The sequence below is a fragment of the Stenella coeruleoalba genome (genome assembly GCF_951394435.1).
Source record: "Stenella coeruleoalba genome assembly, chromosome: 1".
NCBI classification, from domain to species: domain Eukaryota; kingdom Metazoa; phylum Chordata; class Mammalia; order Artiodactyla; family Delphinidae; genus Stenella; species Stenella coeruleoalba.
In genome coordinates, this window is record NC_137169.1 from 31347134 (window position 1) to 31370997 (window position 23864).

At 47.3% G+C, this 23864-nt stretch overlaps 1 protein-coding gene across 7 annotated transcripts in view; it reads left to right on the forward strand.

Annotated features, from left to right (window-relative positions):
- MACF1 (microtubule actin crosslinking factor 1) overlaps positions 1-23864 on the forward strand; it is a 344741-nt gene that overhangs the window by 8933 nt on the left and 311944 nt on the right. The window contains exon 1 of one of the 7 annotated variants that reach the window (XM_079928862.1): positions 7780-8204. The exons of the other annotated variants lie outside the window; for them this stretch is intronic. Within the exon in view, the coding sequence (XP_079784988.1) occupies positions 8111-8204 (94 nt within the window). The 5' untranslated portion in view covers positions 7780-8110. Of the gene's footprint in view, positions 1-7779; positions 8205-23864 lie in introns of those variants that run through there. 7 annotated transcript variants of the gene reach the window in all.

Genomic DNA, 23864 nt, shown 5'->3' on the forward strand with positions numbered 1-23864 from the left:
ATTCCAGCAGTCCTCCTCCTGGGGAAAGGTCTGTGAACACACCTGGGTGTGAGTGTTAAGAACCCATCGTCACCAAAGTGCTATCCTGAGCCTGGCCAGTTGCTGTTGCTAGGACCTGCTGTGATTTGGCCCCTGGTCTGCCTGTTGCCACCTGTCGGGTAGAAGCCAGCCAGCTTCCTGGCTCTGCCTTGGCTCTCCTGCAGAAGCAGAACTGGTGTCCCTGGCTCGAATCTCCGCCCTGACTTAGGATGCTGCTGCAGAGAAGGTCTGGAAGCCCCTGTAGCTTGAAGAGTGATTATGGGCTGAAGTTTCTGTTCTCAGCTGTGTCCCACCCCTACCCCAGAAGGTACCAGGCTTTTGCCTTGTGGTCAAGGGGAGGATTCTGCCTGGAGCCTCAGTGGGTGTGTCTCTAGGCATCCTCTTCCCTTCTCATTCCCTCTTAAATCTTCCATTCATTCACTCCAGGGAATGGCTTTGGGAGTCAGCTGGAGTGCCAGTTCCATCACTTCATCAGTTGGGTGACCCTGAGAAGTTACTAACCTCACTGAGCCACACTTTCTCACGTGTAAAATGGGGGAGCACGAGTGCCACTGCCAGGTCTTGCAGAGTGGGTTAAATGAGATAGTGGGAGTGAGGGGCCTGGCCCATGCCTGCCATGCAGTCAGACTTGATACGTGTTAGCTCTTCTCATTAATATCATTCATTCACTCATACACTTGTTCACTAATTCATGACTGCATTGATTCATTTCTTTGCTCATTCGTTGATCATGCACATGTTCATTTAACACATATTCCTAGGACTGCTTTATGCTAGGCTCAGACTAGGCTTCAGAACGCAGCTCCCACCTGTAAAGGCAGCTAGGATGTGACATGAGCTGCGCACATTGTAAGCCCAGAGTTGTGAGGACGTTCTGAGAGGGAAGGGCTTCTTCCTACTTCTGCCCTGCCTCCTAGCTTAGAGCAATGATGGCATTTGATCTGGGACTTGGAAAAGAAATAGGAATTTGCCAGGACAGTCTGAAAAGAGAGGGCACGTCCCTGTTGCTATTCTTGCTCTCCTTTCTTTGGCCTCAATAGAAAGGAAGGAAGGGAAATGAAGAGAGAACAGCTGGTGGGAGTTAGGAGTTAAAGAATCCAGAGGTTAGTCTGGGGAGTTGAACTCTGGACTCAGTCCAGGAGCTCCTGAGAGCTGATGCCAGCGGGGATCCCCTCGTAAATAGTAGTTGGAAAAGCTCCTGTGTATTGAGTCTGAGATGTGTGCCAGGCATTTTCCATATATCGTTGAAAACTCATGGAACCTTGGGAAGTAGGTGCTATTCTCCCTGTTGACAGAGAGGAAAGTTAAGGAACTTGTTTGAGCTCATACACTTGGCCAGTAGTGGAGCTGGGGTGCAGCATTGCTGAATGTGCACAGCGTCCCCTGAAACACAACACGGGCATGTGCCCTTTGGAATTGTTCATTGCTGGGGTTCAGGTTGGCCTAACTCCCAAGTTCCCAGCTTTCTTCAGAACACTTTAAACGTGTACTAAAGTAGTGAGAATACAATGAACCCCTATCCATCACCCAGATTCAAGAGTTATCCATTCATGGCTAGTCTTATTTCATACACACACCCCAATTCTGCCTCCCCAGTTACATAGGTGGAAGTTCCAGAAATCACATACTTGCACCTCCCACACTTTTAAACTCTGATATTATATTGCCTTTCCCCCAGTAGGAAATATTTCAGTTTATGTGCTCAGTAGTTCTATCTGAAGTCTGGTCAAGTTCCACTGAAGCATTTCGCAGAAATATCAGGAGGGATCCTGCCTCCTGGCCCAGGGGTGTTTCAGTGTCACTTGTCTGATCCTCCGTTCCTTCCAGCTTGAGGTTCATGCCCTACTCCCAGAAACACAGAGCTAGGCTGGAGCATACCTGGTTCTGGGAGTGAACTTGGTTTCTGAGGAATGTGTCTGTCTGTTTTGCCTAAAACACTTCAGATCCGCAGACCCTGGGTTTGAATCAGCGCCCTGCCAATGTACTTGAGGAAAGTACCCCTAACCTAGATTTTGAGGATTCTGTCTTGAGAGACTGAAGTTGAGATGCAGTAGGAGTGAAGTCTTTTAAATCTCAGAGGGAAGGAATTTTGTTCTTGTGGGAGGGGCCTATGCCCCAGGCCTGCCCTGTTGCTGGTGAACTGTTCCTGAGGGAGTACTGGTTGGGGAGATGTTGTGTTAACTGGAGGGAGCTTCGTACGAGCCACAACTCCTAATCTGGGGAAGCTCCCGATTCCCCAAAGGGTACAGACTGCCCGTGGCCCTGTTTGGTAGGAACTCGGGAGGCCCCACACAGGATGAGGCCCTCCCCTGCCCCAGAGCAGGAAGGGAGGTTGGGTGCGGTTGAGCAAATAGGGCTCAGGTTGGCCTGATTCCTTAAAAAGGGAAAATGGAGCAGTTATATTCCCAGAGACTGGGAGCTAGGCGAGGGGCCAGTACCTTTTCCAGCTACTATTGATATGTTCCAAATGCTGGGCTTTGTGCTTAGGATCTTACATGCTATGTCTGACCTAATCCTCAAAATAACTTTAGGAGGCCGACGTGCTGGAGTAGAGGAAACAGAAACCCAGAGAGTTGGGTAACTCAAGGTCTCCCAGCCAGTGAGGGGACCAAGCTGGGAATGGCACTAGCTCTGCCTAGGGCAACCCACTGCCTTCCCCATTACAAGGAACAGTGGTTTAATGACAGCTAACATCTGTGTGCCACTTCAGGGTTCACAGAGTGCCTTGACACCCATTATCTCCACTGAGCCTCGGGAAGCCGAGGGCGGGCAAGGTGTTCCACGCCCCTTTGGGACAGCTGCCTATCAGGGGTCCAGCTTCTGCTCATTTCCCCCAGTAAAGAGGGAAGATTCTTTGGCATTGGCTCTGACAAGCCAGGGGAGAAGGCCCAGGGAGAGGCTGAGGTGGAGAGACTTGGCCAGTTGCTATGGTAACCCAGATGGCTGAGTAACCATTTTGAAGGTTGCTATGGTGACGGGGTGACGGGCTGCCCGGTGGCTGGGATCTTGTCTTCCTGGGTGGCTGGCACCATCCCGGCCTCTTAAATTAGCAGTTTTTCACTTTCTGAACAGAAGAGGGCAGCATGATAGTAGGCAAAGCCTTCCTACCCCAGAGCAGATTTGGGAACTTGAGGCAAAGTTTAGCAAGCGTTTCCAGGGTCTGGGCGGAAAAGGAGCTTTGGCTGGGATTGGCTAAAGCTGGTGTCTAAAAGGATGGTGGGGCTGAACCTGGAGACGGGTCTTCTGAGCCTAGAACTAGATTTTCTCCCAAGAGCTGGTCAAAGGATAGGGCTTGGGGCAGCCCCTTCAGTGTCTGGCTGTCTGGCTCCAGCTACTATTAGGGCACAGGAGACAGTTAACCCCTTCAAAGAGGAACAGAGAAAAAAAACACACACACACACACACACCCCCACCCTACTAGCAAAGAATTTATTTATAAAGCATCAATTAACACATGTAAAATAATGCAACATGAGTCAAGCTGAAGAAGTGCTAGGAGTAAACCTTCCAGAGATTGGAAGAGGAGCAGTAACAGGAGAAATGATTCTGCACTTCCCTCTTTCCTCCCTGCACATGAAATGCCGTCAGCTCTTGGCCACTGAGTGGACAGTATATTGGACTCTCAACTGTCTTGAATCGCAGATCTAGCTCACACCCCCATCTCCGTATGTCTTCAGCGAGGCATCCACGCCTTCAGCAAATATTTACTGAACACCCACTAGGTGCAAAGCATTGTGTTAGGCCCTGTGATGAAGAAGGTGAAATAGATGCCTGCGCCTCAAAGAACTTATGAACCAGGAGGTTAAGGAGGCAGCGATGCAGACATGCACAATGCGTGTGGTTGCCCGAGGAATAGGGGAAAGAAAATGCAGTTGGGATTTTGAGGAGAAGAGCCTCTTCTACCTGGATTGACTAAAAATAACTTCAAGTTGTTTCAGGTGAGCTTTCAAGATGGGTAGGGGTTCAGTAGGTGGAGTTGAGGGTGGAGGACATTCCAGGCAAAGGCTCCGAGTTTGATTACAGGGGAAGATGCTGAATGTGAGGGTATAAGGGGAGATCAGACTGTAAAGGAAGGTGGATGTCAAAATATGGAGGACTTTGAATGCCAGGCAGAGATAAGGGAAGCTGTGAGAGAAGCATAGTCTCTTCTTGAAGACGCTAGCCTTCTAGCTAGTCAGAAGCTACGGGCAGCTGAGTATTTTAGGATCATCTGGTTCAGTCGTTCATGCATTTAATCAAAAATTAAAACAAATATTTAATGAGTGCCCTCTATGCGCCAGGTCATTTGCTCAATGCTAAGGACCCTGTGGTGAGCAAGACACACAACAGCCGCAGCCCTCAGGGAGCTAGTGATTTAGTAAGGATGAAAGACACTGAACCTGTAACAAACCAAATAACTTTGGCTATTACCAAAGGGGAGTAGAGAGGCAGGAGGGCCTGCTAATCTGGGGCATGAAGGCAGGCTTCCCTGCGGGATTTTCAGCAGAGGCCTGAGTAGGAGTGAGCCAGGTCCAAAGAGGAGAGCAGTGAAGGGTTCTGGCCTGGGAGAAAAGCAGGTGGGAAGGCCCTGAGGCGCGAGAGCCCCTTGGAGGAGCTGAAAGAAAGAAGTTGAGCTTCAGGGAGAGAGGCACCTGGTGAGGCTTAAGTGGGGGAGGACACTCAGAGAAAAAGAGCTTTATTTGCTTGCACTACCCCTTCCCCCCACTAGATGCCCTTCTGAGTACACCCTGCCTCCTTCAGCTTACCCCCATTGCAGCCTCTTTAGAAATGCAACAGCATTCTCACCATTGGAGCAAAGGAAAATCATAGACCAAAAGGAGAAAGCCTCAGAGCTGTCCCAGTTGTGTGGTCTGGCTATAAATTTAGACTGTTGCTTGGAAAAACCCAAAAACCTCCCCTTCCTATGCTTCCTTCTTCCCATCCCCCCCAGCAGCCGCTTTGTTCCTCTATCCTTGTAAAATTTTCTCTATATAAAACAGGAACATCAGCCAAACATGTGGACTTCCCCCTTTCCATTCATTAGAAGAATGCATTACTTCGAAATCTCTTAGGAGCATTTAAATGCAAATCTTGTCAAGAAAGCTACTTGAGTCTGAGAAGCCCTTCTAGCCACAACCCAAACCAGAACTTTCTTCCTTGATTACCATGCTTCTTAATGGTAATCTCAACCCCTTGCCCTCTCCCCCAAATCGCCCCCAGGCCTTCAACAAAGCCTGGTTCCCAGAACAGACTGTTACTCCCTTCCTGCCCTAGTCTTTCCTCACCTTTGGCAAACCTCACTCACAATTCTTGAGGAACCTGCTAAGTGGTGTATGTAGCAGCTCCAGGAAGGGATGGAGGGACTTTCCTATTTACTGTGATGAAAATGAGGAGGCAAATGTCTGTTTGGGGACGAGGGTGGAGGTGTGTGCCTGTGTCTGGGACTTCCTAGCCCCACTGGTATAAAATAATATAGGAAATGCAGATGACTCAGCACTGATACAGTCAAGATCCTCAGAGTTAGCGTTTCTGTATTCTCTGCTGTTTACGAAAAATGTGCTTATGCCATCAATCACCGACTCCTTCATTCTGCATTTTCTACTAAAAGCTGCTTATTTATTTTAAAAAGAATAAACCTCAAGCTTCTTCTCTTCCTTTTCTTAAACTGAGCTCATTAGCCACTGATGCCAAACTGCAAACTAGCTTTTTTTGAGCACACAGGACTAAACTGGAAGGAAATGAGCATTTGCCCAAGGATCCTCCCTGTCCATCCTCTTTCAGGCCTTTCCCTGTATGGTCTCTATGCCTAGAACTTGGGCAGGCCAGCAAAACTTGATGGAAAAAGATATGATTAATGACTTGCTCACCCCATTTCTGATCATGGTATGATGTGGAAACAACCGTCGTGCGCCTATTAGTGAAAAGCATCATCTCTTTTTTTAAAAATTTTTGGCTGCGTTGGGTCTTCGTTGCTGTGCGCAGGATGTTCTCTAGTTGCGGGGAGCAGGGGCTACTCTTTTTTTTTTTTAGGGACTACTCTTTGTTGTAGTGCGCAGGCTTCTCATCGCGGTGACTTCTTGCGGAGCACGGGCTCTAGGTACGCGGGCTTCAGTAGTTGTGGCACGTGGGCTCAGTAGTTGTGGCACGTGGGCTCAGTAGTTGTGGCACGTGGGCTCAGTAGTTGTGGCACGTGGGCTCAGTAGTTGTGGCTTGCGGGCTCTAGAGCGCACGCTCAGTAGTTGTGGCGCACGGGCTTAGTTGCTCCATGGCATGTGGGATCTTCCCGGACCAGGGCTCGAACCCATGTCCCTTACATTGGCAGGCGGATTCTTAACCACTGCGTCACCAGGGAAGCCCTGTCATCTCTTCTTGTTATTAACGTGCTTGCTGAGCATTGACCAAATACTTGGCAGTACTCATAGCGTACAGAGATGCAGGCCTTGCCCTGGGGGTGAGAAGCTTCTCTTAAAAATCTCAGAATGGGAACTGAAGTGGAAGCCTGAGTCCCAGTTTTGTCTGCTCAGTGTCACATGAATTCTCCTTTTACTTGCTAGCGTGCTGTTACTATGAGATCAGCCAGCCTAGCTTTCAACCCACAACCACTTTTCCACCTGCTCCCCCCATCCCCCAAATCAACAGGCTTGTTGAGGCTGGGGAGGATAATGGCTGGATGGGGGTAGATGTGGGCAAAAAATCACCTGCATTTACCTGAGTTCCTCGTTCACTGCTCTTGGCCCCAATGCAGTCTGTGAATATTGGGTCTGAAGGATACACAACTGAATGCAGGATCAGAGGATACTGGGAACTCCCTTCTCAGAATTGTCCCCAATACATCTCTACCCATATTTACCAGCATCCTTTCTTCATTCTTTCCTTTTCCCTGATGACAGAGAATAATTGGCTTCCCTTTTTCTTCCCTGAGCAGCTATGCTCCAGAATTCTTTTCTTTGTTCCATAGCAGTCCTGATTCAGTCTCAGGTTCCCACATTTCTCCCTTTTGATCTAAGCCTTTCTGTGCCTGAGGCTGTCACAGTATAATAATCCTGTTGCATCTTTTCCCCATAGATGTGTGTCCTCCTGTCTCTCCTCTTATTCACCCCACGGTGCAGTCAGAATCCTGTTTTCATTCCCTCAGTTGTCATTTCTCAGGCTCTGGCTCCTCGTTCTGGGCCTGGTTTACTTCATGGTGCTGGGTAGGCTCTCGCATTTCGAGTTCAGTTTCTTCCGTTTCTGGAAAACCCTTTGTTCCTGGGATTCTTTGTGGTCTGAGCGTTCCCTTGGCCTCACCCGGCAGCCCGTCTGGATCTTGCCCCGGCCTCATTCGGACCGCGTCTGGCCCTGCGATCTATCTAGGTCTTTGGCTCGCTCCCTTCCGTTCAGTGTCTCTGGGTTCTTCTCCAGCCGCCGCACAGGCCCAGCTCGGTTCCTCTCCAGCCAGCGGGCTCCCTCCTTTGTCCCGGCTCCGGGTGTGGGTCCGCCCCGAGCGGGGCAGCCCTCCCGCCCCGCGTAGTGGGCCTCGGCCTCTTGCGGCCCCTGTGGCCGGCCAGGCCTTTCATCCCGACGCGCCAGGGGCCTCCCACCCAGCGGGGCTCCGGCGGAACGCCCCCGCGGGGGCTGGCCTCCCGGCCCCCAACCTCGGCCCCCTCCCCTGCCCGGCCGCGCGGAGGTCCATAGCCCCTGGTGTGTGTGTGTGGTGGCGGAGGCGGGGGGAACCTGGGGGGGCCGCCCCGGGGCCGAGGACGCGCCGGGCCGCGAGGCGGCGGGAAAAGGGGCGGGGAGCGGGCCGGGCCTGGCGCTCCTGACGGGAGGAGCCGCTGCCGCCGCCGCGGGCGGGGTGGGCTGAGGGAGGAGCGGAGCCGAGGGGTGGGGAGGCGGAAACGCCAGCGGGACCGGCGGCGGAGCGCGAGCGGGTTGAGGAGCGGAGAGCGAGCGGCAGGCCGGCAGGGCAGGCGCGGAGCGGAGAGCCGAGAGCCAGGGCGCCGCCGCCGCCGTCCCGGGCCGCACAAAAGGCCGAGGCTCGGGCCGTCGCCTCAGCGCGCGGACCTGCAAGCGGCGCCCGCCGGGGCCCCGGGAGAGCGCGGCGCGGGCGGCCATGGCCGGCTACGTGCCGGGTCAGCAGCCGGCCAACCGCAGCCAGGAGAAGGAGTTCGTGCAGGCGTACGAGGATGTGCTGGAGCGCTACAAAGGTGCGGCGGCGGGCGGGCGGCCCGGGGACTGGCCGGAGCCGGGGCCCGCGGCAGGTGGGGCGGCGGGCGGGGTGGCGCCCACCGGCGCTGGGGCCGGGCCGGAGCCGCCGGGGGCCGGGACCGGCTCGTTTCCAGAGTTGAGATGAGCCTCCGAGCCTTCTCCCACCTGGGACGGCGCCTTCACAGCACTAGTTACATTCTAGTGCCCTGTTATCTGGCCCCCGCTGGAAGGAGGCGAGGCCGGGCGCTGTTTCGGAGACCTAACGCGGCGGGGAGTGCGGGGAGGGGGAGGAGAGAGGAGGAGCTGGGGCGGGAGAAGCCTCCCGTTCCTGGAGAGGCTCGGACCTCCGCGTGCCCGCCGAGGGTCCCTCGTCCCCTTTTGTCTCCCTCGGCCTCTGCTCAGTCGCGTGGCAGCCGAGGTTATGAACCACCTTGGTGACTTGGGGGTCGGGGGGGCAGCGGTCGAGCGTCGGCCGGGGTCGGTGAATGTGCAGTTCTGGTGGCGAGGCCTCCTCCCACCCCCAGCCCCTGGGCTTCCAGCCTGATCGAGGCAGGGGTCTATGCTCCCCCCTCCCCGCCCCCCCCAAAGATTTGTCTTGGAGCTCGGATTTCCGCCCCTGGAAGCTCTTTTGCTAAGCACTTCTGCAAGTTAATGCCTTATCCAAAGCCCGGGTATCTGCAGAGAAAGTTTTGACAGGCCCAGAGTCTCGGTGGACCGCATTTCCCTAACTGCTGTAGGTGCCCCTTAGTGGAAGCCAGGGATGCGTGGCCTTAGGAGGCCCCTGCTTTGATCTTTAACATCCAGTTCTGGGGTTTTGCTTTGTGTGGCAGTTGTGCTTTCCACAGACATGGAGATTTTCCCAGAAACTACATAGGCAGCACTTTCTCCTATTTTATTCAGCTGGGGCCCTTGTGACTGGGCCTTTAGTTTCTTTTCATCTGAAGGAGAGGAAACTTCAGCCCTTCTGACCGAGTCCAGCATACTTGCTTACGGCAGCTACTCAGTGAAGGGAAACTAATGAAGAAGCTGTAAAACGTTTTTTTTTTTTTTTTCCCTCATGCCTTTAGAGTTCTGCTTGGGAATGCAGCAGAGAGAGAGAGAGGGAGGGAGGGAGAGAGGGAGAGAGAGAGAGAAAGGTAAAATGCTGAAATGGACCTGCTTGGGAGTTCTACTTGTTCTCTTCTGCATTAGCTCCTGTAAGCTGTCCAGGTTTTCCTGCCTGCAGCAAGTTTTCTGTCACCCCCCTGTGGTCTTTCTTTTAAGAAATGTGGTTCATTTCAGAGCACAAAGAGGTTAGATTGTGCTGCTGAACTTCATTGAAAAAAAATACTGCTAAGTGGATGGTTTCATTAAGTTTCCTTTGCAGGCTTTTGAGCAACTCTGCGTTCTTCAGAGGGAGGACCCTCTGAGCCTGTCTCGGCTGTTACAGCTTTAAAAACCAGCAGAATTAAAACAAAAATAGGTGAAGAAATCCAAGTACCTCAATGAATCATATTGCTGGTGGCCTCCAGCTGAAAGGAAGTTGAATTGCTGCCATATGAAACTAGGAAAGAAGGGGGAAGCAGAGCGTATTCCAGGAGAGGCTCCTGTGTCCAGTCCTTTTAGCTGTCTCTCTCAGTTTGGCCTTCCTCTGAAGGACTTTGATCAGGTGTATAGGAATTTGGTCCTTCCCAGACCCAGATCTCTCTCTTGAGGGGAAGAATGAGTCAAAAATGGTTGGCCAGAGTAAATTAACTTGAGCTGTATGAGTCTGTTGTGCAGTCTGCTTTATGATAGGTGTAGAAGAATTTCTCTTCCCCCCACTGCACCATTCTCACTGGGAAGTCAGGGTGGATTAGCACCCTGGCCTTTGTTACTTTGCTGTGTGGAATTTCTGCATTTTCCAGATTTAGAAATCCCCTTACTACCTTATTGGAGAACTGTTTGCCTAAGCTGGAATCAATAGAGTGAGCTGGGGAGGTAGTTTGTGAGGTTAAAGCCAGGAATTAGATTTGGAGAGACTTGGGGAAAGAGATATTGATGATGATGGGGTCCTAGACACTCACTGTTTGGCCACTAAATTACTTGGATCTCTCTTTCTGCTGCTATTAATTTGTAGTCACCTCATTTCTACAAATGAAGTAGGATTTTTGTATTCTGAAGGAGAGCTAAAGTTTTCAGCTGCGTAAACTGCCCTGGAAGGGGCAAAGATGAGAAGGGAAGTGATGCATTTGCATTGTGAAGGAAATAGAGCAGTATGTATTGCAGCTGTATTAAGGATGGTTTTCAAGCACTGGTTTTCCAGAATTGTGCTTGGCAACCATTTTCCTGTATGCTGGTCATGAGCATGGTTTTGGCAGGATTAGATGATTTAGCATGGACGTAAACACTCTGTTTTATTTCCTAAATATCCCAAAGCCTCTTTCAGAGCCTGACTGGCCAGCAAACAGGAGGTATTAGGTAATAACTCTGGATCCTAACCTTTCAGAGTGGGCAGCACCCCGACAGTGTCAGGGTAGGTTCTTCATTCTTCCAGTCCTCCAACCAACAATTGTTATATACCTGTTAGAGATAACACAGCGTTAGCCACCGGAGATGCCAGAATTATGAATGAGATCTGGATCCTGCCCTTGGTTATTCAATCTAGCACGGGAAAGATATATGCAAAACATGATAAATGCTAGAACAGAGGTGTGGATAAAGTACTATGGAAGTAAGAGGAGGGATGAATACCCTACTTGGGGTTCACTGGGAGATTTGACAAAAGTGGTGACACTTGAGAGAGCCTTTAGGGATGAATGGTATTTAGACTGATGGAGGGCGGTAGGGAGGGGAGAAGGCAGAGGGAATAAATAACACGTGCAAAGGCATGAAGGGATGAACGGTTCGAGGAACAGGAGTAGTTGGATGCGACTGAAGGGCTAGAGTTTTGTGGGAGCAGATGATACTGTAAAGAACTCAGAGTCCAGCTTGTAAAGATTCTTTTGTGGCTTTATTCCATAGGCACTGGGGGAGTCAGTCATTGAAAGTTAAAAAAAAAAAAATAAAGCAACCATTTGTATGCCAATTTTATTACTTCATAATAGAGGACATACCTGTGCAGTGATTGGAAATATTTACATTGCTATCTGGAGCACCCTTTTCCTTATACCAAAGTGCTTATGAAGCTTGTAATCAGATGGTTGCTTGGTAAACATGAAAACAAAGAAAAGAGGAATGTTTCATCCAGATGATGATATGGGCCCATCACAAAGTTCTCTGCTCTGTAGACTGAGGTCCCTGTGAACACCAACGGAAACTAAGAAAGAACAGTAGTTGAAGAGGTAGGAGGACCCGGATCTGATTCTTTTCTTAGTGTAGAGTCAAACTCTATTCTAGGCCACATATGGACAGAGTTTTAGGTTTTAGGGAGGAGGTTTAAAAACAAACACAATCTGGATTCGAGGTGGTTGGTTAAGCAGCATGGGTAATATGTAAGTTGGTTCAGGAGGAATTATACTTTCTGTTTTCACAAAGCCCTAAAGACTGAAAAGCCTTCACATGCCAGGCTGGACTAGGAATAAAAGAGAACATTCACATTTCAACGTTGGTAACATGGACTGTCTGGTACTTAAAAACTTGAGTTCTCACTAGGTTTATATGAAGCTAATTAGGACTGATTTTTGTTTATCATATCACAGAAAAGAACTTAAAAAACTCACCGCACAGAGAGTTGGGAGTGAAGGGTCTACCTACTATTTAATATGTAAAACCAGCAAGGCAGTATGATATAGTAGAAAGAGACAAGGTTTTGAATTTCTTCAGTCCTACTTTTGCCACTTACCTTCTGCTGTGTGACCTTGGAAAAGTTGCTTAACCTCTGATCTTTGTGTTTCTCATCTGTTAAAATGGGGATGATAATACTAACTCCTTGGGATTCATGAGAGTATAAATGAGCTCTTGGCACATATTAGGCCATTAATGTTTAGAAAAACCGTCATGTATATAGTACCTTGTATTTTACAGAGCAGCTTCATATTCATCATCTTATTTGACCTCCATAATATCCTGTAAAGAAAGTGTTATATATACACCTGGGCAAATTTAGGCAGAGACTTAAATTATTGCCCAAGAGCCAGAGGATCCAGGCTTCTAGATGAAGGTTTCCTATTATAATTTCCTATTATAGAAGGAAATTTAAAAATCAGAGCAGTGACTTGGTTGATTATGACAGTGCTTTAGTTGTTAGTATCATTGTATATAAGTATCATTCTTGTTATCAGTTTTTAGCCTCTGAACTACAGTCACACACCTTATGTGGCTTACCGGATCTCTGAACTGTGAAGGATTTCTTTTATTATGGGAGAGGTTTCATGGTATATAAATCACTTTGAAATTTTTATACAAAAGCAGTGTAGTGCAAAGTGATAAAGTTTTGTTAACACAGTGGTTGGAAAATACAGGCTTAGGATTTGGTATTGTTTAAGCGATACTCTGAAGCAACCTCTTGGGTAAATGTACACTCAGTTTTTAAGTTCCTTTTTAGAACACAGCCCATGAAATGGAGTGGATAGCTTCTAGACAAAACAATAGACTAATTGCTACTTTTGGACATGAACACTGTTAATTCAGAAAGTGAGTCAAGTCCGTCTGCTGGGAAATCACAAGCTTTGGCCACGTTCATGCTGTTGAAATCATAAAATGTGTGCATGTGCTAACAGTGCTTATGAGAGCTACTGCTTGCTTGCTTGCTTGGCAGGTGACATCATGAACACCAGGGAAATGCATCAGCTGAGGCCTTATTGTCCTGGTACTTTTCAGTGCCAGTTTCAGGTTTTAGAGATCACAGTAGAGAGAATACTTCAGAGTGCACATCTGGGAACAGGATCAAAGTCACAAGTGAACAATTATGGGTTGCACAGTGAGTTGGTAGTGTTTTCTCAATGATCTTGAAAACACTCAGGCCCTCCTTTTACTAAGTAAGGTTGGCCCTTTCTGCTTCTGGTAATTATATGTTGAGCCACGTTGCAGCTAGGTTGTGTGGTGTGCTAAAGCTTCTGCTTCTGCTCTTCATGGTTTTGATTGGAGTTTAAGCCTCTGTTCTCTTGCTTCTGTCAGGGGCATTTACTAATTTCCTGGCCTGTAGGAGCCCTTTCAGCCCCATTGGCTTGGTTTGCAGTATCTAAGAATGTTTATTCCAACTTTTTTTGCTACTTCTAATAAAATATTATTTTTCCTTCCAGAACTCCTCAGTTCCTGGAATAAATTACACTGACTTTCTGATTCTTTGTCTCCAGCTTTTGGGGCCTTCCATAATTTGACTTGTCCTGCATACCTAACTATATCCACTGTGACTGGTTCTCTGCTTCATTTGGGCAGGTCTCAGTAATCCTTCCCCCGGGTCCTCATACCTGCCTCTGTGTCTTTCTGTTCTCTCTTCCTGGAATGCCCTCTCCCTTTCTCTCTGATTCTTCAAGTCTTATCTCTTTCTTCTTAATTAAAGCTAAGCACGAGCCCTGTGTCCTCCATGCATGTCCTCCTTTCTTCCATTCCTCTATCAGACATTCATCTCTCCGTTCCCTGATCTCTTAGAATGTCTACCTCATAATTAGTTCTTTAACTATATACTGTTTTGTGTTATTCTTGCATTGCCTCATGTCTGTTAGAATTGTTTCCCTAATGAGGTTTTATACTCTTACATTGTAGGGACTTTTTATACTTCTTTTGCATGTGGTCGATTGGCAGGGAATTTCTCTCAAGAGAAAGGGCAGTCATAGCACTTTCAAGTCATATTTTAAAACAATTTTATTTTCATATTGTAAAAGTAGTATGTGTTTAATGTAGAAAATGGTAAAAAAATACAGGACAGTGTATAGAACTTTAGATAATATGCCTTCCGTGTGTGTGTCGGGGGAGGGGGGGCGGGGAGTGTGGAGGGGCAGGCCAATTAACAGATAGATGTGCTTTAGCTGGAGAGAATGCAGCTCTCAAGGATAGGCCCTTTTTAGCCAGCCTGGGATCTGATACCCTTAGCTTGCTTTTGGCTCCATACATTTGTGTTACATTGTGAGTCTACTTTCACTGGGCCCAAACACTTATTTTTCTTTCTCTGTTCAAAACTGCTTTCTTCTGCATGACCATGTGTCAGTCATCAGGGATGTATGCCTGTTATCAGGAATGATTTGGGTTGTTGCCTAGGACAAGTTAATTAATTGGTCAGTCAGCATCTTTCTTTTGGGCAAGGGCTTTGCCAGCTGTACTGCTGGCTTCCCTCTTACCATAGCAAATTTCTCTCATCATTTTTCCTCAGAAATGTAAACACAGTTCCTTTGTGTTGATGAAAAGAACAAGCTTGCTTGAAGTGTCTTTTGGAGTTCAGATGGTTTCAACCCGCAGGAGCATGTTGGATTGAGATATATAGGAAGGGATTTTTTTTTTTTGGCTGTGTTTTTCAGTTGGTCACTCACAGTGAATAAACTCACTGCGTACACTGTATTCTACCAGTAGCTATAAGCAGATACTGTGTTGGGGAGTGTGTTAGTGGGGAGGTGGGAGGCACTTAGGAGCATTGAAAAAATATTAAGATTAGGGGTGGAGGGAAAGAAGGTCCTGTGAATGTTCATATGGGGAGCCTGAGTTTTATGCAATGGACAGGATTAACGTAGTGGCTGTGTAAATGATGGATGAGAGCGGAGACTGACTCTCTAGGAGGTCACTGTTGTAATTGAGTCAAGAGGTTAGATTAAGGGTTATTAAAGAGGGAGTGGGCATATTTGAGAGACATTTTGGGCAGGTACAGGGACTTAAGTTCAGATACTATACTAACATTGCTAACTCTTTTCTAGAAGATTTTGCCTTAAAAAAAAGAATTAACTACCCCTCACGCCAGGGCTATTCCAAAACAAAATCTTCTTTCTTGTATAAAAATCTTCTTTTAAAGATTTTACTCCATTCTGAACTTGTTAGATAGGGCTGTGCCTTTGAACCTATGACTTGAGGTTGTGTTTCTTCGTCTTTACTTCTCATTTAAACTAGCAATGCTGAGTGCCTCAGAATACCTATTCTACCCATTCTCTGGACAACCTTCATTGTATGCTTCCAGGAATACCTGCCAAGAATTGCATAAGAAATCCTCTTAAATCCCTTCTAAAATCTTCCGTTATATCTTGAAGTGCTAATCTCCCAGGGTGTCAGGGGGCTTGTTTGGAGGATCCATTCATTCATTTAACTAGTAATCATTTATTGAATGTGTCTACTCTGAACCAGGCAATAGGCAAGGTGCTGAAGGAGCAAAGATACTGTCCTTGCATCTCTATGACCTTACAGTTTAACAGGGAAAACATATTGGTGAACTGACAATTACTGTCCATTGTAGGGAGTGCTATCCAACAGATGAGTCTGGTGCCATGGTAGTGAAGAGGAGTACCCATGACAGCCAGGGTGGGAAGGGGCCAGGGAAGGCATCCAAGAGGAAATGACTGAGCTGTCACCTAAAGAATTCAGAACTCTAGGCAAAAAGTTCAGGTAAAGGGCATTCTGGGCAGCATGAACAGAAGTAGGGATGAGAGAGCCTTAGGAGAGGAAATATGGAATCTTAGTAAGGTTGGAGTGCAGGATGTGAGGGAAGGAGAAACGAGATGAGGTAGGAAAAGTAGGCAGAGCTAGAATGTTGACTGGCTGTGTATATCATACTGCAGAGTTTAGACTTCATCCTACAGGCTTTTGGGAGCCATTGAAGGATCTTAGGCAAGGAAGACTAGGGGTGGGTTTACATTTTAGAAATATCCCTGCTCTGGCAGAGTCGTGAAGGAGGATTGGAGAGGGGCAAGTCTAGTGACAGACTAGTTAGGAGGCTGTTACAGTAACTTAGGAGTGATTAGAGTGTAAACTAAGGTTGTGGACCTAGTAATGTAAAGTGGACAAATCAAGAAACGTTAAGGGGTAAAATCCATATATTTATTTATTTATTTTTTTGTCTGTGTTGGGTCTTTGTTGCTGTGCGCGGACTTTTTCTAGTTGCTGCGAGCGGGGGCTACTCTTTGTTGCGGTGCGCGGGATTCTCATTGAGGCGGCTTCTCTTGTTGCAGAACACGGGCTCTAAGCGCATGGGCTTCAGTAGCTGTGGTGCTCGGGCTCAGTAGTTGTGGGTCACGGGCTCTAGAGCACAGGCTCAGTAGTTGTGGCGCATGGGCTTAGTTGCTCCGCGGCATGTGGGATCTTCCCGGACCAGGGCTCGAACCCGTGTCCCCTGCATTGGCAGGCGGATTCTTAACCACTGTGCCACCAGGGAAGCCCCCATGTATTTTGACACCTATAATTGAATGTGGCATATGAAGGGAGAGGGAAGAACCTAGGATGACTTGCAGGTTTCTGTGTGGGTGGGGGGTGTCATTAACTAAAATTGGTGTAAGGAGAGGAAGGTTATTTCCAGTGATGTGGTGGCAGTGCTGGTGCAGGGGATGGTACTGAGTTCAGCTTTGGTTGCATTGAGGTTGAGGTTTCTGTGGGATGCTGGCAGAGGTACCCTGCAGTAGGTGGTTGTATACAGTGTGGAGCTCAGGAGAGCTATAGATGGGGCAGCTGTCAGCTTCTGGAATCAGAGCCACAGGAGTGGACGGACCAGGAGATTGCTGAGCAAGTGTGTTTACAGTGAGAAGAGGTTTGAGACAGAAAAACTCTGGGGAACTCCAAAGGGAGGGTGGTTTGGGGAACAGAGGAAGGGGATCCTGTGAAGGAAACTGTCCACCAAAAGGGAGTGGCCAGAGATGTAGGAGGAAGAGGAGAGAAGTGAGTTCTAGAAGGAAGGTGTATCATACATTATCAGATTATATAGAGGTCAAGCGAGGTAAGGGCTGCAGGCTCTGATAGAAAGGTCACCTATCCTGGAGCATTTTCAGTGGCAATGTGGGAAGTGCAGTCCAGAAAGCAGTGGGCTGGGGAGTGAATGAGAAGTGCGTTTTGAAACCTAGACTTTGATGGAACAGAGAGGAGGAAGGCATGACTGTGTAGAGGGGAATGCAGGGTAGAGGGCGTTTTGTTTGTTAATTGTAACGCAGAAGAGACTTCAAGCGTGTTTAAGTGCTGTTTGGGAAGAGTCAGCAGAGGAAAGAATAAAATTCAAGGGAGGGAGAGAATAATCGATGAGAGCATGGAATCTGGAGTCAAAAGAGGAATGTGCCTGATGAGAAAGATAAGAGGGAGGAAGGCAAGAATGCAGGTGGTCAAGTTGGTTGATTAGAGGCGAGGGAATTTCCCCTGATGGCTTCTGTTCTCTCCAAAAGTAGGGGGTGAAGTTATCTGCTGAGAGTAGGGGCTGTGTGTGTGCGCGAGTGCAAGGGTGCATTCGTTCGTTCTTTCCCTCTGGCCCCCGGAGCACTCAACAACCTGAGTGTAGATACTGAGAAAGCAGACAGGTGGATTGATCCAGGATCCAAGTTTTCCAGTGTAGGTTTGATGGAAGAATAAGGGGTCCTTACAGAATAAGGGGTCTTTCTAAAAAAAAAAAAAAGTAACATCTGCTTTGTTATAGATTGTATTCTCTGGCTGACTTGTATTTTGTGCCCCCAGCAAAGTTGTAAGCTCTTTCAGGGCAGGAACCATATATGTAACTTTTGTATTCTTTTATGTCATTTACTAAAGTGCATGTCAGAAATTGATTTTTCTCTATTTGTTGACTTAATCTGACTTTTGTGGTCAGGGGCATCTTGACTCTTGACATAGAGAGAGGCTTTTGTCACCTGTGGTCTTTAATCCTCATCTCACCGTCTGATACGGAGAGTGGCTTAGCATCGGCATACACCTCAGGGGCTAGCTTCACTTACTCTCCCCAGGGCAGTTGAGTTTAGGAATGTTTGTGCTTTCCGTGAAGACTGCAGGATTAGTATTCCCTATTCTATTTGGACCAGGCTTGTGAAGATCAGGTTCTTTGCAAGACTAGACAGAGTGGCTGTTGTGGGGGATGCAGCCTCCTTTTTGTTTATTTTGGCAGGCGGACAGCGAATGGGATGGATTTGTTCGCATGACTCAGAACCTTCCCTGCCTTACCTTAGCAGGTTCAATATAATCACTACTTTTCAAATCATGATAGTGTCCTTCAGAGTTTATCTGACCTTTATATCTACAAAGTGTATTAGTTACCCTTTCCTTTGTCCTCTACTTGCTTGGGTTCTTCACCTTTAGTCTACTATAGAGGATATTTCGTAGTGTGTTAGGTTACCTTCAGAGTTGACTTAGGTCTTACTCCTTTGACCCACTCTACCTGCTTTAGCTGTTAACTGGTATGTTCTCCACATTGTGACTTGTTTTCTGCTCTTTGTTTTGTAAATTTGGACTCTGTGTTGGGTAAACTTGATGTGAGTCACCCCTGGGAGTGGAAGGTGTGTCTCCACTAATTTGGAGAATCTTTGATCTCATTTCTGTCCCTGGTTTGGCTGATCTGGTACAATTTCTCTCTAAGTCTTGCAAGAGTTGTGTGTGTATGCTTGTTCGTCCCTTGCCTCTGGTTTCACAAAGTGCAGTGGACGGTCTACTCCAGGGCAGGCTGCTTTGCATGTATGGACGCCCTCTACTATCCTTGTCATCACCATCAGCAAAAATGCCTCTGTTAAGAGCCCCTTTGAATGTAGTACAGTATCTACCACTGAATAAGTAGAGTTCATAAACCCTCTGTCTGCCCCCGGGCGTTAAAGTATACAACAGATGATACAAATGACAAGAGACAATAAAGAATGAATAAGCAGTTGAACAGATAGTAGATGGCTGCTCCTCGTGCAGCTATCATCTTCCCGGTAGAAGGTTTCCTAAAAAGTGACCTCGTGCAGAGGGAAAGGGGTTTGACAGAGTCAACGCTTATCTTCTGTTCCAACCAGAGTGACAGGGAGCTCCCATCCATGGCCCTTTGGTGCCAGGCAGTTCCTCTCAATGTCCTTTCTAGTCATGCAGGACCTTACTGTCTTGTTCCCTCTCCATACAGCTGGGTCAGGATCCTAATGGGGCCCTCACTCTCCGTGACCTGTGGCTGGAGTGGTAGGCAGGAGAACACCTGGAAGACCTGGGTCCTCTGTACAATTGTAACGTGAGGAAATTCATCCCAGACCTACTGCAAACGCTCGTGTGCACACAAACACCAGAAATGAGCCATGGGGTTAGTGTTGGGTTGGAAAGAAGCTGGTCTGGCCTGGTCTGGGGCACCTCTGGGGGTAAGAATGTAGGACCCATCCCAGCCTCTGTTGGTTAGTTTCCCAAACGGAGAACAGGAACCAGACTAGTTCAGATGGGGTGCTTTGAGATCCTCACCTCTCCCAGAGGACTGATTCATTGTTTTTATTGTTATTATTTTTAATTAGTATAATAACACTATTCATGTAGTAATGCCTTTATTAGGAAGAATGGGCGTCTGTGAGGGGCTGGAATTTCCCTCCACCTTCCCTGTGGAAGACAAAGCTCGAGGGAGCATTAGATTCCCATCGCTCAGGCCTCCTCAGCCTTTGGGCGGCTCCAGGGAAGGGGTGAGGCGGTGGAGGCCCTAGCGTGAATATGCCATTGAGAAGGGATGAGAGGCAGGAGCTGACGGAGCTGTGGCACAGTTGGTGTGTTAATAAGAGACGATCGGTGTGGGGGGCAATACTAAGGGGGCTAATAGAGGCAGCGTATAATAATCCTTGTGGCTGTCGTTAGCTGCTTCCCTTTGCCTTTGTCTAAAAGCAGAGCCAAAACCCCTGCATTCTTTCCTCCTCTACGTCCTCCTGTTGATTACATCTCATTTTCTGACTTGTAAAGATGTATAATACCTCAACAAATAGGCTTGTGATGATATGGAAAGTTGAGTAAATAAAAGCTCCAGAGATTAGAAAGCTGAGTGGGGATGGATTTTTTTTTTTTTTTTGGCTGCGTTGGGTCTTTGTTGCCGCATGCGGGCTTTCTCTAGTAGCGGCGAGCGGGGGCTCCTCTTCGTTGTGGTTGCAGGCTTCTCACTGCGGTGGCTTCTCTTTGTTGCAAAGCACGGGCTCTAGGCGCGCGAGCTTCAGTAGTTGTGGCTCGCGGGCTCTAGAGCGTAGGTTCAATAGTTTTGGTACACCGGATTAGTTGCTCCGCGGGATGTGGGATCTTCCTGGACCAGGGATCGAACCCGTGTCCCCTGCGTTGGCAGGCGGATTCTTAACCACTGTGCCACCAGGGAAGTCCTGGGGATTTGATTATTGTGTTCAAGTATAACAGATAATTTTCTTGCAGTTCATCACAAACCAAAATTGCCTTGTAGCATTTCTTGGTTTTTTTTGTTACTTAACTTTTTGTGTATATTTGTCTGAACTTTCCAACCTAATTGTGATCTTGTTCAGGGTGTAGATTGTGTCAAATGAGATGCATATGATGCACTTCACAAACTGAACCACTTTGCAAATGGTGGGGGTGGTCATATTTCTTGGTTTTTCCGGCTGCTTCCAGCACCCGTCTCAGTGGGTTTTTCCACACGATTGTCCCACAGACATCTCAAAGTTGATAACGTCCCAAATGGGCATCATTGTCCTCCTCCCTGCTCCCAGACCTGCTTCTCTTCCTGGGTCCCCCAGCTCAGTGAAAGCCTTCCTCACCCATCCAGTTGTCCAAGCCAGGACCCTGGGCTTCATGCAAGCCTCCTCCCTCTCCTGCATCCTGCCCAGGGGGCCAGTCTTTCAGCAAGTCCCGCGGATTCCATCTCCTACAACTCTCTCCACCTGTCATCTCCTCCAGCCCCACTGCTAATAGATGAGTTCAGGGCCTTATCTCTTACTGGGACTGCTGTGATTGCTCTTAAGTGCTCCAACGTCACTCTTTCTTCCAAACTCCTACCTGAAAAAAAACTTCCAAAAGTGCAAAACTAATTACATTTGGTAGTATGTTAATAAGAGAAGATAGTGTGGGGGCAGTTTTAAGGGAGCTAATAAGGCAAGAAGTATTTGTTGCTGTTATTAGCTGTTTCCCTTTGTTTACATATTTGTCTGAGAGCAGAGCTGAAGCTCCTGCATTCTTTTGTTTATTAACTCTTGTATTCCTAGCACCCAGAAGAGTGCCTGGTATATAGCAGGTGCTCAGTAAATATTTGTTGAATGAGTGAACTGGAAATGATCAGTTCAGCTCACTCCTGTTCCTTGGAAGGAAATGAAATGAGGCATGGAAAGGGGCAGTAACTTGCTAAGGGCCATGTACCAATTGGTGCTACATACAGCCAGATCTCACCAGGTGAGTGGTTTTTTTATGAGACCATGCTTAATCACATTCCTTTGTGTGATTTGATACTGATGTGCATTATCAGCTTAACTGTATATCCCTGTGAGCAGGGGTGGGGAGAGGAAACTAACATGTATTAAGGCCTTACTAAACGCCAGGTGCTTTATCTCATTTAATCATCACAAATAGCATCCTATGACAGTCCAATGACATTGATTGATACTACAGAGGAGGAAACCAAAGCTTAAGGAACCTAAATAAGTTCCCTGAGGATCACACAGCTGGTAAGTGACTGCATTGGGTTTTGCACCCAGGCCTGCTGAACTCCACTGGCCCTCTTGCCTTAAGGGGCAGTATAAATTTTGATTTTGTAGTCTAAGTTGCTTTAAGATTTTCAAGTCAGACTACTCTTGAAAATGGTCTGATTTGAACTGCTCAAACAGAGTTGCAGTATTGTTTACCTTAAGACAGGCCCATGGAACAGTGGAGTCGTGGTAATAAAGAGGAGTCTGCAGGGCTCTTGAGTCGCAAACAGTCCTGTGCTCTGGGTAGTGCTGTATCCCTCCATTCAGTTATATCACGTATAACTGAATTTCACAGTTGTTTTCTAACCCAGGCATCCAGGACCACTGTAGAAAGGCTCGTGCAGTGCAGCACTTCTGCGTGTGTTTGGTAGAGCTAGTAAACACTAAGAGCACAAAGACAATGCCTAAAATGTAGGACAGGTAGAGCAGGAGAGGACTGAGCCCGATTGAAACTAGCTGTTTCTGTAGTAAGTAGGCAGACCTTAATTACCTGTGTTGCTCAGAGACCTGAGCTGAGAGTGGGGGTGGGGAGAGGTCACACACATTATCTTTGGAGAAATGATGGGAGTAAATAATCCTTAGTTTTCAGTTTACTCCAGAAACTTTTGCTCACTGTTCAGAGTCACAGTAGTCATGTGGACTTCGAGGTGGCACCTTGTCACCCCGGATCATCCAACCGTAAGGTTAACATTTTTTTCGTTAGAGGTCTCCTTAGGTACGGCAGCCGTTCATTTTGAACTCCCTATTAGCTTCTCTCGGTAGCTTTGTGTAGCCTGCCTTAGAAAGGAGAGTGGAGACTGAGCTGAGGGGCCCAGGAGGGTAGAGGAAGGAATAGTGAAGGTGGCAGAGAAACAAAGGCTTAATTAGAAGGTTCCTCTGTCTTTTGGGAGTTAACATGCTTTTCATTAGCTGATTGCTGAGATGAGGGTGGAGACCCAGGAGGGGGAGGAGGAGGAGTTGTTGTAATGGAAGCAGAATAGTTGGTGGTGATCCAGGACCAGCAGCTTCTGTAGCACCTGGGAGCTTGTTAGGACCGCACAGTGTTAGGCTCCACCCCAGACCTGCTAAATCAGTTTTTATTTTAGCAAGATTCCCAGGTGATTCCATGCACATTAAAGTTTGAGCAGCACCGAGTTGGTAATAAAGTGGTTCAGTGTAAGGGGTTTTGGAGTCTGACAGATCTGGGATTGAAACCCAGTTTGGCCATTTGAATAGCTGTGTGACCTTGGATGAATTCTTTAACCTCTCAGTGTCTCAGTTTCTTATCTGCAGAATAGGGGAACTCTCTACTTCATAGTGCTGTTGGGGAGAGTAAATGAAATATTGGTTCTTTCTGCAGTTGATGGTGTCTTAGATTTAATGAAATTTAGTAATGGCTGTAACATACCAAGTACTGAGCCTGGTACAGAGTAAATAATAAATGTTATTACTAATAACTAAGTTAGGCAAATTTACAGGAACAAAGAGCCTCTTTCTCTTTTTCCTCTCTTTATCTGTCAATGAGTGCATTTGTCTGCAGTTTTATAAAATTATAGTCAGTGTGTATATACTCTTTGGTGTTTTACTTAGCATTATTTAATAATAGTTGTAGCAGAAGTAGTTAACAAACGTAATGCTTATTAATGTGCCAAGCACTATTTTAAGTACTTTATGTATATATTCATTCAGTCCTAAGAGTAACCATGTGAGATAGGTATTACCATCTCCGTTTTTAGATGAGGAAACAGAACAGAGAGGTTAAGTGACTTGCCCAAGATCATGCAGTTGGAAAATTGCAGAGCCAAGATTTGAACTGAGGTAGTCAGATTCTAGCATCCATGCTGTCTATTTTCATGTACTGCTGTTGTCCTCAAACTTACGTGATGGAATGGAAATCAGGAGGCTTGGGTTGGATACCTAATTCTGACACTAACTTAGTTGTGACTCTGGTCAAGTCAATTTACTTCTTTGGGCCCATCGCCTTACTGTAAAAATGGGAGAACTAGATGGAATTTATAAGGTCTCTTCATTGATTCACTCAACACATAGTGATTGAAATCAGAAGTCTGGTAGAAAATCATATCTAGGGAATTGGTTCAAAAGTACTTGTTCAAGCGGATTGGTTTAGTTAAAAACAAGGGTTTGGAATCTTGGCTCAGCCACTTTATGGCTGTATGATGTTGGGCAACTTACTTAACCTTTCTAAGCATT